This window comes from Neofelis nebulosa, chromosome 3 (assembly GCF_028018385.1).
Source record: "Neofelis nebulosa isolate mNeoNeb1 chromosome 3, mNeoNeb1.pri, whole genome shotgun sequence".
Classification (NCBI taxonomy): Eukaryota; Metazoa; Chordata; class Mammalia; order Carnivora; family Felidae; genus Neofelis; species Neofelis nebulosa.
This window is the reverse complement of record NC_080784.1, coordinates 137,423,559-137,439,428: the sequence shown is the minus strand read 5'-3', so window position 1 is coordinate 137,439,428 and position 15,870 is coordinate 137,423,559. Positions and strand designations below refer to the sequence as shown.

Below are 15,870 nucleotides of genomic sequence, written 5' to 3'. Positions count from 1 at the left end.
GGTTTTGCGGCACGTATAATCACACTTCCACCTTACTAGATAATTCCTACCTGGCAACCCTGCTTACACCGGCTGCTGATGACAGGCACACTGACCTGCAGGTTCTCAGGCAGCTCACTAACTGGCTGCTGCAGAAACAGTGCCATGAGGAGAAAGTAGAGAGCAGGGACATTAGTGTGTTTAGGGAGGAAGGACTGAAGAACTGGGAAACCAGGAAAATGACAAGCATCACGGTTAATCTCCCTGACCGTCGATCGCCCGCCAGCACTCCTGCCCACGTTGAATCCTAAGAGGAGAGGAAAGGTAACAGTAAGTACAGTAATCAGTAATCGACTGCCGTGCTGTATTAACAAAGAAAGGAGTAATTCAGTATATGTGACATTTCTATCCAGAGTATTCATGTTAATAAAGGCAATTAACTACTCCACCGTTGAATTAATCTTCCAGTTACAAGTTGACTTTACTATCTCTGATTTCAGCAAGCCTGTCTATTAGAACACAGGTCTTGAAAAATAGCTGAGACAATCGGATACAAGAGAGAATATAAATTCCACTCATTAAAAGAAGGACCTCAAACGAGCTCTAACATTTCCCTAAGAAGAAAGTAAAATTCAAAATAGAGTCAAAGTTAGGATGCTACAAAAATGTACCTTAAAAAACTAAAACTTCTATATTTAGCATATAATTATAATGAACTATATTCAGTTCATATAGGTCATTTGTCCTGAAGATCATATTTTTTTTTTAATTTTTTTTTCAATGTTTTTTATTTATTTTTGGGACAGAGAGAGACAGAGCATGAACGGGGGAGGGGCAGAGAGAGAGGGAGACACAGAATCGGAAACAGGCTTCAGGCTCCGAGCCGTCAGCCCATAGCCCGACGCGGGGCTCGAACTCACGGACCGCGAGATCGTGACCTGGCTGAAGTCGGACGCTTAACCGACGGCGCCACCCAGGCGCCCCTGAAGATCATATTAACCTAGTTAACTTTAAGTCATCTACAAGTTTTGAGACAAGACAGAATAAATAAGCAAACTGATCTGTAATTCCATTGGGACGTTCCCCAGAGCTCCTGGACTGTGGCTGTCTATGCAGAATTCTTCCCAGAAACACAGCTCTACCAGGACGGGGTCAGGGCTTGCGGACATGGCTTACGCAGCATCAGCCTTTCTAGCAATCTTGCTCCCTCCATAACATAACTCATCAGGACACAACTCCAATAATTAGTTCTTCTCCCTCCCCAAATCTAGCACAGTGCTCCGAACAGAATAAACGCTGGTCAGAGTTTCAGTGTAAAACTTGTGTGAAGGGCAACCAAGAGATGAAGGATTGATTTCTACTCTGGAGCACTCTGTATTTCAAGTGAATATTCATTTTTTCCTTCCAATTTCTTTTTTCTAGGATGAAGTAAGCATGTAACTTGCTACTACTTAAAATAATAAAAGAGAAATTTGCGTCCAGCTAGCTTTTTAATAATTTCATCCTAACCAACTGCTTCATGAGTTGTGAATTAATCTTCTGATGTTCGTCTAATTAAAAAATTGTATAGCAATTTACCGACTCTTTCCCATATCATCTCATTTCTCACACACAATGAACATGTGAGTCAGAGATTACTATTATCCTTTCTATAACACGGAAAATATGCAATTTGTTCAAAATCACAAAGTTGAAGATTGCTGCTGCTAGGATTTGAGCTGATGTCTGTTTTAGAGCCTGTGAAGTTACATGGTGTCCCCTCGTCTTCTTAATGGACACTGCCACATTTCTGAAAGACCTGGCCGCTGGTGATTTTTGCCTATAGTGAATTCTCAATGAAATCACCAGTATAAAAAAGTCTTGAGCTTTAAGAAGTCAGAAGACATAAAGTGGTATTTTATACATTAAATAGGAAAATAAATTTTGAATAAACTGCAGGTCCTAAATGAAAACCAATACCAACATTCATTTGCCTTTCTATTTTTCCCTATAATTAATCTTAAGGAATACTTAACATGTTATTAACAATTAAACATTAATTTAGATTCAAGTTACAGATGTGGAAGGTATTTTTATAAAAAAAAAATTGACAAAAACTACCAAATGTGAAGAAAACAAAGACATTAGGTTGCTCATCACATCAGACAGAAAGAGAATCAAATGATAGGACGCGTATCTGTAATACATACACCTATATGTGTGTGATCACACAAGTATTCAGGGAAAATTTAGTTAAATTGAACCAAATTTAAATTACACTTAAGTTCCTAGATTTCGCTCTGAGAACGAGAAGAGCATATGCAATTTGTAAGCAGGTATAAAAGAAGACAAATTCCAAGGCATGAAGTCAGGCCAGATATAGAAAAGGCACCTTTTTCTGATACTACAGACAAAAGAACAGGACTAACACTTAGAAGACGGTTACTCAGACACCAATACTATCTGACTCAGGAACCTTATGCATGTAACAGTCTTACTTTCCTAATTAGAGAAATTATTCCTTAAGTTTTACTTACTAGCTTTATTTCATATGAAGTATAACAAATCCATAAAATATATACCTGACTCCATAATCATGAAGCTCAAAAGAGATGAAACATGTTAAAGAATTTTGTAAAGCACAATGTGCTATATAAACCTCAGGTGTTACTACTGTGGTTTTTGGCCTTCAGTGGGAAGTGGTGCTCTCTGTTAGTGTTTGAAACTCTCATACTCCACAGAACTCACATTCTGCTGTGCCTTCCATTGCTTGCTCTCTTAGTAGCTATCATTAAGGTCAACAAGTGCAGTGTCTTGCTACCAAACTGTTCCTAACAATAACATTTGTAGGCTATATCCCTCCCCTAGAGTCAATGTAAAATAGTCATTGTTTTTAAACCATGAAAGTGTCTATAATGATAATGTCTAATATATATTTCAAAGCTATCAACCTTCTCGAGCAATCATTTCACCGTAAATTCCTTTCTTCATTACAAAGTTTCTTAAGACATTTTCCAATGTGAAATAACAGTAAAATAATCTTATGTTGTAAACTCAGTCCTGTATCATTTTCTTTGACATATGGATCAGATGCAGGCATCACTTAGGTATTGATGCTTTTACTTTTTTTTTTTTTTTTTTTTACAGATAAGTCACATATTCAATTTGGATCCCTAATTTTCCCACCTGATAAGGGTAAACAGGTATTTTTGATGCTTATTCCAGAATATAACTACATATGATTTTAAAATGTAATATTATAAAGACAAATGTTTTTAAAATATATATTTCAAGAATTTAAAAAATACTTTACGAATTGAATGACTATGGTTTTCAATAAAAACATTATTTTAAATATATATTTTCTAAAATGAGAACACTAATATGAATAGAAATATAGCTGCTCAAATGAATCTAACAAAGGAAACTGTAATTTTCTAATATTACTTAAATGCTCAGTCCCACACTGAAAATAGCACAGAACTAGCAAGCAGAGAATAAGGAAACTTGGCTGAAACCTCGAGCTAATTAAATCTTTGAGAGGCAATATCATAAAACGGTTAAAAGCATGGGCTTTTGATCTAATCGACCTGGATACAAATGTTGACACTTAGCTGACAAGTGACTTCATACCTATGCTTGGTTTTCTCATAAGTAAAATGGCTATGATAGTATTTATACCTCATAGGACGACTGTGAAAATGAAAATGTTTAGTAACTGGCACAGAACAAGCACTCAAAATAGTGATTATTATTAACTGAGTTTGGATGATTTGCTAATTACTTACTTATACATAAGAAAGGGAAGTATACAACAAAAAGATGATAAGGAATTCCCCTGAGTTTTCACATCTTGAATATCCTGTCTAACTTCAGCTTGATTTGCACTTAAAAATGCAAAATTTGAAACTTTCTAAGCTGTTCATTCATTCATTCAAATTCATGACTCTTAATGGTTGTCAGATGAACTGAAGACTGTAAGCTTTCACAAGATTTAAAAACAAAGTACAACAGCTTATTTTATAGCAGCTGATGGTAAAAGTCCCATACCTAATACAGTTCCGATCTTATTAGTTAAGACAGAATCTGTCTGTTCCAGCCACCCTCCACCGCTGAGTCCTTCCTTAAACTTGATGAGAATGGACTGATTACTCAGCAGCACGACAAGAATCCTCATGGCTGCTGTAACGGTGGTGGAGTGCAAGTGTTCTTCCATAAACATCATAATCCAGTCGAAGCCCAGTGTCCTAACCAGTTCTTCACAAGCTCTGTGTAAAGGTAGATAATTAAGAAGAAGAAAAAAACAGAACATTAATTTCAGGTGTTAGGATTTCTAATTTAAAAACATACGTAAGTAAGACTAGGTTTTGTTCTCAAGATACTATAAAAAGTAGCAATTCTTGCTATTGTCTACTATGAATTAACTAGTGATAACCACTGGTACCATCAATTCTAAAAAGATCTTACTTACTGCAAGTTAATGCTTGTCTTTTCTTTAGATGTATAAACTAGTTTTAGCAAGATATCTAGAAGTCTGTTCCTCAAAAGTATAAGATTAGCAGATACAAGACCTCCAAAGTCTTCTTCAGTTCCTACAATGAAAATATATTAAATTGCCTTAGTAGATAAACCAGTATAAAATATATAACACTGTTCTAAGAAATCTCACTGAAAATTACACCTTTTAGAAAACATTTTCTCCAAAAATAAATAAACTTTGAAAAAAAAATTTTAAAGGGAGGCTCAGTTGGTTAAGTGTCTGACTTTGGCTCAGGTCATGATCTCGCAGTTCATGGGTTCGAGCCCCATGTTGGGCTCTGTGCTGACAGCTCAGAGCCTGGAGCCTGCTTTGGATTCTGTGTCTCCCCCTCTCTCCACCCCTCCCCCACTGCATACTGTCTTTTTTTCTCTCTCTCAAAAATAAACTTAAAAAAAAAAAAAAAAAAAAAGAAAACATTTTCTCTAGGAGTACTTTAGAGTCCTGAAAATTGTTCATTTATATTTGACATTATCTAAACAAGTAATAAAAGACTGTAAATCTTTTCTTACATTAATATTTCTCCACCACCACCAACAGAGGGGAAATTAGTCACATGAATAAAAACAACAATCCAAATCCTTAATTTCCAGTTTCATTTTGAAGGATATAGTTAAATTTACCAAATTTAAAAATGAAAAACAGGAAGCATAAACTATTCAGTAACTGTAATAAAGGAGACTTTGAATTAAATAGCACAGAAGAGAGGCAAAGGCACACAAGTGTACAAGAGAAACTGGAAAAGCAAGGGAGGGAGACAGAAAGCTTATGGTTCTCAATGGCATGGCGAGGCCTTCTGGGCCCAGCTGGGACACTGATGGGCTATGGGCTGGTAAATCACAGTCCCCAGGCCTTCCTTTATTCCAGAATTGAAGTTCGGGCTACATTAGTTATATGCTTTTACTTGTTTGGGCAAGAGACACTTTTTGCCTTTAAACATTACCTTTTAAAATGCTAATTTTGTGCCTTAAACATTGGTAAGGATGCCTCCAGCTTACCTAGGGGAATTCCAGATTCCCTTCCCTTCTAAGAGGGAAGACTGGTATTTGATAAATTGCTTTGCTGAAAACATACCATACAACCTAAATTGAGGTAAGAATCACTTCCTTTCAATTATTTCCTTTTCAATTATTTCTTTTCAGGAAAATGGTGATCCAACAGAAATGAAAAATTCTCCTTAGATTTATATCTAGTTTTCTGTCAGTTTTGCTTCTCTTAATTTTCAAATACAGTTTAAAACAATAAACTCTGAACTTCCAGCTTAAGTTGTTTCCACTCCGACTGATGCTTTCTTCCACAGTGCACTACCCTTTTATGCTATTTTATTCTGAACTGATTATTATATTGCTCTTCAGCATTATTCAAACCATTTTATTTTTTGTAGGTGTATCCTGAATGCTATATAAACTACTTCAAAAAAAAACTATGGTTTTATTTGGAACATTATATTATAGTTAATGTAGTCTTCAGTTCATATCAAATAAACAATAAGTGTCATATACTAACAAGACCAACCGTGTGTTTCTGACCTTCTCTATTATTTCAAATGGCAATGAAGTGATGAGAATACCAGTGAACTTGGCGTATCAACAGAAATATTTGCTAATTTATACATCCCCACTACTGTACTCTTCTCAAAGGAAATTTTACACTAGTTGTGCTAATTGAATTCAACAACTAGCAAGAAATATGGAGACTAGAGAAATATTTGTCTCACATCTTTTTATACTTGAAACAAGTGTTATATATTTCCAAAGATTTTTAAAGTACTTTCAATAATATCTGTTTACTTGGCTTATATTAATTCAGAGCTAAGATATAATCTGTGCATATGAAAGAAAAATGTAGTGGTTAAAAAAAGCTTACAATGTTGGTCTGGATTGCCTGGGTTCAAATGGAAGTAGTATGATCTCAGGTAAATGTCTTTTACTCATCTTTCTAGGCCTCAGTTTCTCCCCTTGTAAAACTAGGAGAGCAATAATACCTATTTCATAGAATTGTTACAGGAATATAAAAAGCACTCAAATAGTACCTGGCAGACATTAAGCACTCAGTAAGTGTTATTCATTGATTTTATCTTATGCTTCTCATCCCCTGCTAATTCGCTTTACCAAAGAAACATCAACATTGTTCCAAATGAGGCAGTAGATGAGTGGTCATCAGCAGTCTTATGTTCTGTTAGCATTTGCAGCAAATCATTCAGCCTCTCAAATCTTAGTTTCTCTTTTGAAAAACGTGATTACAACACTTCTCTTCTTATTCATGAAGCACTGCAGAGGCTGTGCGCCAGGCAGTATAGCCAACATGGAGGAGAACACCTTTGTGAGGCACTGACTCAACAGTATTTTTCTCCCCTGCCCAGGTGGATAGTGGCGTAAGGGAAGTCATTTATGTGATACGATTTTGGAACAATGTAACATTACAGGTAATAATGTAAGTAATGCTGACAAATATAAGATATTGTGAATTTAATTATAAGTCAACCTAAAAGGTTCTTCCGGAGTGCCTGGCTGCTCAGTGAGAAAAGCAAGTGACTCTGGTTCTTGGGGTTGTGAGTTTGAGCCCCACACTGGGTTAAGAGGTGACTTAAATTAACCTAAAAGTAAATAAAAATAAAAGGTTCTTTCAATGCTTCCCAAACAAATCTCCTATCCTAGAATATATAACAGGAAAAATACAGAACAAGGGGGGGAAAACATGCACCACATGAAGAACATAGATGAATAAAAAACATGCACCAAATTAAAAAAAAAAAAAAATGGTTGTCATGGACCCCAAATCCCGCAACTTACAAAACTACTTTCATTTTATATTTACATAAAAGATTCTAAGTAAAATGTTTTTTTCTAAGTGACTACTAAATCTTTAACAGGAAGACAAAAATAATAGTTACACAACTATAATTCACACTAGCAAGTATCTGTGTTTCTAAAGAAATGTATATAGGGGCGCCTGGGTGGCGCAGTCGGTTAAGCGTCCGACTTCAGCCAGGTCACGATCTCGCGGTCCGTGAGTTCGAGCCCCGCGTCAGGCTCTGGGCTGATGGCTCGGAGCCTGGAGCCTGTTTCCCATTCTGTGTCTCCCTCTCTCTCTGCCCCTCCCCCGTTCATGCTCTGTCTCTCTCTGTCCCAAAAAAAATAAATAAAAAACGTTGAAAAAAAAAAAAAAAAAAAGAAATGTATATAAATTTTAAAAAGTCAATTAATGCTCAAAGATCACAGAGTTGAGGCTCCTAGGGAGCTCAGTCAGCTAAGAATCCAACTCTTGATTTCGGCTCAGGTCATGATCTCACATTTTGAGAGTTTGAGACCCACATCCAGCTCTGTGCTGACAGCAAGGAGCCTGCTTGGGATCCTCTCTCCCCCTTTCACTCTGCCTTGTGCCTGCTCTCTCTCTCAAAATAAATAAATAAACTTAAAAAAAAAAGTCACACAGAATAGAGTTTGCTATTTAAAGGAACACTGCTATGAATCCTCTAAGAATACGAAAGATTTAATTAATATATTCTATTTTTAAGTTTGTTTTTACAGTGATTTGACAACTCTGTATGTTATGCTATCCTCACAAGTGCACCTACCATCTGTCACCACACAACACTATTATAATACCACTGACTATATTCCCTTATGCTGTACCTTTCATCTCCGTGACTTTTCTTTTTTCACTGCTTTAAGACTGTGTTTTTAATTATGTATAATTAACATCCAGTGTTGTATCAGTTTCAGGTGGACAATGACTCAACAGTTCTATACATTTCTCCATGCTTGTCAAGGTAAGTATGCTCTTTATCCCTGTTATTTCCCCATCTCCCCACCCACCTCCAGGGAAGATTTTAAAGTAAAATCCACACCCTATTAAATTCCATAGGTAATTTTGTACTTCTGCATATTGTACAGGCTTAAAGACAACTGCGAAAGACCAGAAAAAGCAATGTAAGGAGAAAAGTAATATAATAGCATCATATGTAATTCTAAATTGTGCCAGAAAACGGGGCGTGGTAATTACTTTTCAAGCCCCAGACTTAGCTCACCAGTATCAAGCTTCTCTTCATTGTTTATTTCCATAACTACAAATTTCTCACAAACTGCAAACGTTGGTAAAGTAGAAGAAATAAACTGGCCAAACCTTTAAATATAAGAAAAAAAGTTACAGATTTTAGATTTTTCTCTGCCCGAAAAAAACAAAAATATAAAGAAAGAAAACACAAAGAAATGAAAAAGTAGTACTCCTTGTTTTAAATAATCTCTTACAGACCTTTAGGTGATTGCATTTGGTTTACTTCCCCTAGGACCATCTCAATTAACATTACCTGTAACAATGTTTTAAAATAGGCAAAAATATATTCCCCCAGAAATATGAGTCCTTTAATGTACTAACCCTTTAATGCACTTTGAGAACCAAATAGTATGATCCAAATTAAAATGTCCTAAAAAAATAAAATAAATAAATAAATAAAGTCCTAACATTATCTATGTGGATCAACTGTAGCCTAGTAGACAAGAACCTGGGTTTTGGAAACACAGGTAATGTTTAAATCTTGGCTCTATCAGTTTTTAATCTTGTTACTTGAGGCAAGTAGCTTAACTTCTCTGGGTTTTAATTTCTTAATCTATAAAGTAGAGAAAAATAAAAAACTTGGTAGGTTTCAGGGATAATTTTAACAAAGTGATCATTAAGAGTTCCAGAATGGAACTATTTAAATCTAGATTTAAATAAATGTTGTTAAATGGCAATAAACAATTATCTCCAAAATAATTTTTAAACTCCAGTTTTAAATCTTTTGCCAAGTTACAAAAATGTCTTCAAGGTAAATGAATATCAAAGTGAGTGATTTACATGCTACACGAATCAGAGACTAGTCTACTGGGAATACTCTAATCAGTCACTCTGATTTTCACCTGTGATACCTGGTTGATTACATGAAAACAGTCAAACTGAGTTTAAACAATACTCTATTCGGAAAATACTTTGGTTAGACAGCTTTTTCCTTCCATTTTTGGCTAAGATGGGAATTACCAGGTGGTGAGTAAAACTATTCTACAGATAATCCATAAATATGCCTTAAGCCATTTCTCATTAGCAGCAAAATAATACATCATATAAAAGGCTTGAAATATACAAAAATAAAATATCACCATCTGTCTGGGTGATAGAAAATAAATATATAAAAGAGATGGCATGCCTGCTACAGGGTGTGTGTGTGTGTGTGTGTGCTCATGCACATGTGCACACTTGTGCACATACACTTGAGAAGTAGTAGGGGTTAGGGAAGACGTACCAAAAATTCCTATACTGAACACTTTTATGTCCAGGACAAACTCTCACTGGGCTCAGTCCTACATATTTTCTCGTTCACTAATGACAACAACTGGTTTTGCTTTATAAAGGCAAGGGAATATTTTTTGTGCTCACAAATATCTTGAATGTTAACATTATAGGTATCACACAGGCCTAAGAACCAATTTCGTCTCATTCATTTTAATCTCATTGGTACTTTTAGTTAATAAACAGACAGATGCAGAAGTTGTCACTACCTGAGCAGATCATTGCTGTTGGGAAAACCTTGCAGTAAGAAGCTCAGCACATTACTAATGGCAGCAATGGTAGGCTGGGATAAAGACATATCTCGAAGAGTCAGGAGCAACTTGGGGATTAGCTGGAATTCCCTCATTAATTTGGCATTTTTTGAAGCTTCACTAGAAGAGAAAGAAGACTTCATATGGTCTGTGCTTATCATCTCTTCTATAATTGAAAAATAAACTACACAGATATTAACTAATACCTGGACTCAGTGAGCAGCTCAATAAAGTGTTCAAATAAGGAAAGATGAAGTTCATACGGTGCATGGAGCCAAACCTACAATAAAAAGAAAGAAGAGTGGTTGGTATATTTAGGGCTAAGAAATACCCAAATGACTATCCAACAAACATAAATGCAGCACATAGAACTTATTTCACTTATATAACTAACTGACTATAACCACCTTATAAATTTTTATTTGGTGAAGCCCTGTGAAACTGTTTGTACAGAAGACTTCTGGTTCTCTTCATAAAGGATTAATTGCTATGGAATTACCCTCCTAAACAACTGGAAAGGCAAGATCTATAGAAAGCTTATATGGAAATCAGTGACTGAATATTATTACTGAATACTGAACACAACATATGGAAAAGAATGAATACTGAATGCTGTGCATTGAAGACAAAGACTAAGTGACTGAAATCTCATGTGGGGTCCAAAATTGGAAATAACCGCTGCAAAACTGTACACCAAACAATTCCTGGAACTTAACAAAGGTCTGAGACTAGTTTGCACTCCCACCAAAGAGTGGGTAGATTTCATAATACATGGGGAGTTAGGTAGAGGCCTTAGAAGTGAAAAACTGAGTATTCGTGCTAGACTAAAGGTAACTCTAGGGCCACCCTAACAAATCCTAATAGTGTGCATCAAAAAGATAACTACAATGCCAGAGCAAAGTTCAATACTTTTATAAGGGAAAACAACGAAGTCTAGCACTTAATGATGTAGAATTCAGTATACAATAAAAAATTACCAAGTATGCAAAGAAAAAGGAAAATAGGACACATAAGTAGGAGAAAAATCAATTATTACATATAGCCCAGAAATGACAGATGTTATATTATTATGACTTTAAAAAAGCTATTAAAAATATGCTCCAAGGGCACCTGAGTGGCTCAGTCAGTTAAGCCTCTGACTCCTGATTTTGGCTCAGGTTGTGATCTTGTGGCTCATGGGTTCAAATGCGTCAGACTCTGCACTGACAGTGTGGAGCCTGCTTGGGGTTCTCTTTCTCTCCCCAGCTCTCTGCCCCTCCCCCGTTCCAGCTCACTCTCTCTCAGAATAAATAAATAAACTTTAAAAAAAATAAATAAAAAAATAGGCTCCACATGCTAAAGAATGTCACCAAAAATCTGAATATGGGAAGGAGAAACAGAAAAGAACCAAAGATGCAAAATGAACTTCTACAGATGAGAAGTAAAATATTTAAAATAAAGAATATACTGGATGGAACTAACAGCAGATTGGACACTGCAGAAAATAAATCAGTGAGCTTGAAGGCACAACTCAAAATCGAGCATGAGAAAAAGAATGAAAAAGAAATTACTAGATAGAGCATTAGAGACTTGCAGGAAAATACCAAGTAATCTATCACATATGTAATTGGAGTCCAGAAAAGGTGGTGGGGAGGGCACAAGGAAAAATAGCTTGAAAAATAATGGCTAAAAAATTTTGAATTTGATAAAAATGACAAACTCACAGATCTAAAAGTCAACAGACTCCAAGCAGAAGAAATATATATAAAAAAAAAAAATGGAGTGACTGACATCTTTAAGGTATAAAAAGAATTTTGAACAGTTTACTAGAATTCTATTCTATGCAAAAATACCTTTCAAAAAAAGAAAAAAATAAAGACTTTTTTAGACGGAGAATTTAAGGCTAGTAGGCACTATGAAAAATGTTAAAGGAAGTTTTTCATTTAGAAGAATTATATAAGATGGAAACCTGGATCTATACAAAGGAAAAAAATGCCATGAATATTATATATGTAAGTAATTATGTATAAAAGAATTTTTGAATGTCTTTAAAAGATAACTATTTAAGCAAAAATAATACAGAAAGTATTGTGGAGATCCATAAACATATAGAAGTAAAATGCTGGACAATAAGAGCACAAAGGACAGAAGGAGAGAAATGGAAGTGTATCTTTGCAAGGTTTCTACACTCTAGGTAAAGTGGTATAATATACTTTGAAGACAGACTGAATCATTATAGAGGTCTATTATAAATTCTAGAACAACCACTAAAAAAGAAAATGCCTATATTCTATCACCAGTACTTTACTTTTATCTGTCAAATGCTCTTTTAAAAATAGGATGAATTAAGTATTATAGACGATTATGGCTTGCAGTAATTAGGAATGCTATATGATGCCATAAAGTGTGCAAGGTAATTTAAAATGAAGCCAAAACTTGTCAAACAACTAAATTTCTGATGTTTGTATTATAAGATTTTAATCAGATACTTAAAACTAAAAGTAACCCATGATTTAAACATATCAGTTACCAGATGAAAACAAGCCGGGCTTCATTAGGTAGGTCTCCTTAGTACTACCAGAGTTCTCTCTGCATACCTTTACCTCTGTGCTTTCACAAGTTTTTAATCGTCTATTTATTTGCTTTTCTCTTCTAATGGACTAAATGCCTGGAGGCAAGGACTCTATCTTTTATTTTCACATCATTAGCACCTAACACAATGCCCGGCTCAAAGATGCTCAGTAGGTATTTTCTAAAAGAATGAGAGGTTTGTGTATTATAGTTTTAAATATCGGGTTGAGAAATGTATACTTTATTGTGTTGGAAGGGAAATCACTGCAAGTTTCTGAAGAAGTGATATGATTATGCCTCAGAAAGAATGAGGTCAAAAGATCTATGGACAGGCTGAGGAAAGGGGGAAAGAAGTGATAGTTATCCTAGTAGGTAAGAGGAGTTGATTAGGGCTTAGACTAGGATGTCAAAGTAGAAACAAAAAGGTCAACTACATGAAATATGGAAGTACAGTCTATAGGACTTAATTTCAGACTGTTTATAAACAGGGAAGAAGAAGAGGGATGATTTTTCAATTTCAAGCCTCAGTGACTAGGGACATGGTGGTATTATTAATAGAAACAGAAGTTAGAGGGAAGAACTAATTTGGGGAAGGATGGTTAAGTTTTTAGGTGTTGCTGGGACATAAAACGAAAATGTTGAGCAAGAGATTGGAACTAAGTGTGGAAATTAGATGGCAAGCTAGAGATTCAGATTCGGGGCTCAACTTTGTAGAAGATGAGGCTATGGGATGGGGTAAGAACCTCAAAGAAAGAAAATGATAAAAAAGATAAAGACAGTGGACGATTTTATGTAAAATAATGAAAATTCCAGAGCCAGAAAATTATGGGGAAAGCAGTGAGAAAGACACAGGAGCCAGGACAGTGCTGCCTGAGGGCGAGCAAGAGAGCTGAGTGCTGTGAAAAGAGGGAGACCCTGCATCATTTGCTCTGGAGCTGTGGGTACTAAAGATGGAGTATGGGGCCAGGCTGCTAATACACTTCCAGATAACGTTTCAGGAAAGCAATTAGGGCACACAGCCTGTTTGTTAGGGATTTAAAATAACTGACAAGACAGAGCTTACAGTATTTATGAGGCAGAAGAGTTCCAGCCTAGACTTTACAGCTAGCACACATTAAGTACTAGGCACCACTGTGGGTGGCAGGGATATAGATGGAGACATGATCTCTCTACACATGAAGCCAACAGCTCCACAGGGGGTTTAAATAATAGTTCAATACTAAATTATTATTTAATATTAAACTATGTGTTTAATACTAAAATAAATATTTAAAAGTTAACTCTATCAACATACAGAATAAGAAATGGATTCACTGACTATATATTACCAGTTAGTATTCATGTACATACTTCGAAATCACAGAGTAGATCCTGGAAGGCAGTTGAATTTGGAATAATGGAGGTCTCATGTCCACTATCGACAGTTCCCACCAAGGAAAATGTTAGATGGAGAATGTGGCTGTTGAGGAGGGAACGTTTCTTCTTAAGCAGCATTGCCAGCAACTAAAAGGAAGCAATACCAAATGCTTGATCAGTCATCACAAACACACACACACACACACACACACAAACACACGTGGGAGACATCTATGTAAAGCAATTCCTAAGACTTCTAAGCTGACTTCTATATTTTTATTATGACAATAGAACATTAGAGAAATCTGAAATGAAGGGTAATCCCATCACTATCATTAAAATATCTTTTACCTTTTCAATTCATATATATGTAAATTGTTGCCATCATATGCATACAATTTTTTCTCTTTTTCCATAACATTTTATTGAAAGGATTTTTCTTTTGCAACATAGACTTTATGATTACAATTTTAAAACGGGTGAATGTGGGGTGCTTGGATGGCTTAGTCGGTTAAGCGTCTTGACTTCGGCTCAGGTCAGATCTCACGGTTTGTGAGTTTGAGCCCCACATTGAGCTGTCTGTTGTCAGCACAGAGCCTGCTTCCGATCCTCTGTTCCTTCCACCCCACTGCCCTTCCCTGCTTGCACTCTCTCTCTCAAAAATAAATAAACATCAAAAAAAAAATTTTTTAAAAAGGTTGAATGATAGGTTCTGGAACGGTTTTAGAATTATTAGTCATTCTCATACTGTTGGAACATTTAGATGGTTTGTATATTTTCATGGTAAAATATGCCACAACAATCATTTTGAAAGTTCTGCAAAATAAAACACTTACCAAAATAGTGTGATTAAATCTACAGTAAACAGTAAAAAGTTTATTCACTACTAATGAACTACTGGCTACAAGTTAGAAAAGGCATTTGTACTTCACCTACACTAGAGGGATTTAATTTTGCTCCAAATATTTGTTTCTCTTCTGACAAATCACTTTCTGCCTAAACCTAGTAGATTGTGAATATATGAACACTGTATATATTTTAAATCCCACATGACTATTCAGGATTAGCAATGGCACAGATATTATTATACAGTGGCTCTCACATCCACTAGGTAAGTAAAGGGGGGGGATAAAGACGACCAGGTGTGGAAGGAAGAGACAAGGAAAACAGGGAAATCTCTGGATCTATCACCCATCTGGCAGTCTCTAGAGCAGCTGGCAATATGACCCTATTTCATTCCACTCCTATTTCCACAGAGGAACATAACTCCAAACTAGCAAATCTATGAAATATATCGAAGCTATACTGAGATAACACAGCCTAATTCAAGAGTTTAGGAAGTGAGATTTGGTGCAATAGGTTAAAAAGCTTGAGCCAATAGAAACAATTCATCTTCTCATTTGAAATACATTAGTTTTACTAAAAAGTACTGACTTTTAAAGTTTACTTGGATGAGATCATTCTCCCAGAGTTTGAAAAAAATATGTATAATGAAAATTGAGAAGATTTTTTTTTCAATACCGAGTAAAGTGAAGACAAAGCTCTATGGTTACAAACCTGGTAGCCCTTGATTCTTTCCATTTCTTTGCTGGCTAGTGGGTTACTCTTGACCACACAAACCAGGGCCTTGACTGCTGCATAGAGCCCTTCCACATCAGAAGCCATGGCCACCAGGCCCAGGATGGCTGCAGCTCCACCAATGTACTGCAAAGTAGTGGCAACAGGCTTAGGGACAAATGTTCTTACTCCTGATCAAAAGATAGTGAAGAATAATTAAATTCCCCATGTAAACAAGAACTGAATAAATCATCTTAAGAAGTATTTAATTTTAAATTATACTTAAAAGTAAATAAACACCTCTATCTTAAAACAAAAATTCTAAAAACAAATCCA

General features: G+C 35.6%; 1 protein-coding gene across 13 annotated transcripts in view; it reads right to left on the bottom strand.

Moving 5' to 3' along the window:
* Positions 1 to 15,870, bottom strand: part of WDFY3 (WD repeat and FYVE domain containing 3) — a 279,689-nt gene that overhangs the window by 79,044 nt on the left and 184,775 nt on the right. For 12 of the 13 annotated variants that reach the window (XM_058722008.1, XM_058721996.1, XM_058721995.1 and 9 more), the window contains 8 exons: positions 15,535 to 15,725; positions 13,972 to 14,124; positions 10,278 to 10,351; positions 10,030 to 10,191; positions 8,526 to 8,620; positions 4,430 to 4,550; positions 4,009 to 4,226; positions 51 to 286 (listed from right to left, as the gene is read on the bottom strand). In XM_058722008.1, coding sequence (XP_058577991.1) covers positions 51 to 286; positions 4,009 to 4,226; positions 4,430 to 4,550; positions 8,526 to 8,620; positions 10,030 to 10,191; positions 10,278 to 10,351; positions 13,972 to 14,124; positions 15,535 to 15,725 — 1,250 coding nt within the window. The remainder of the gene's footprint in view (positions 1 to 50; positions 287 to 4,008; positions 4,227 to 4,429; positions 4,551 to 8,525; positions 8,621 to 10,029; positions 10,192 to 10,277; positions 10,352 to 13,971; positions 14,125 to 15,534; positions 15,726 to 15,870) is intronic. The other variant, XM_058722002.1, reaches the window with a different exon arrangement.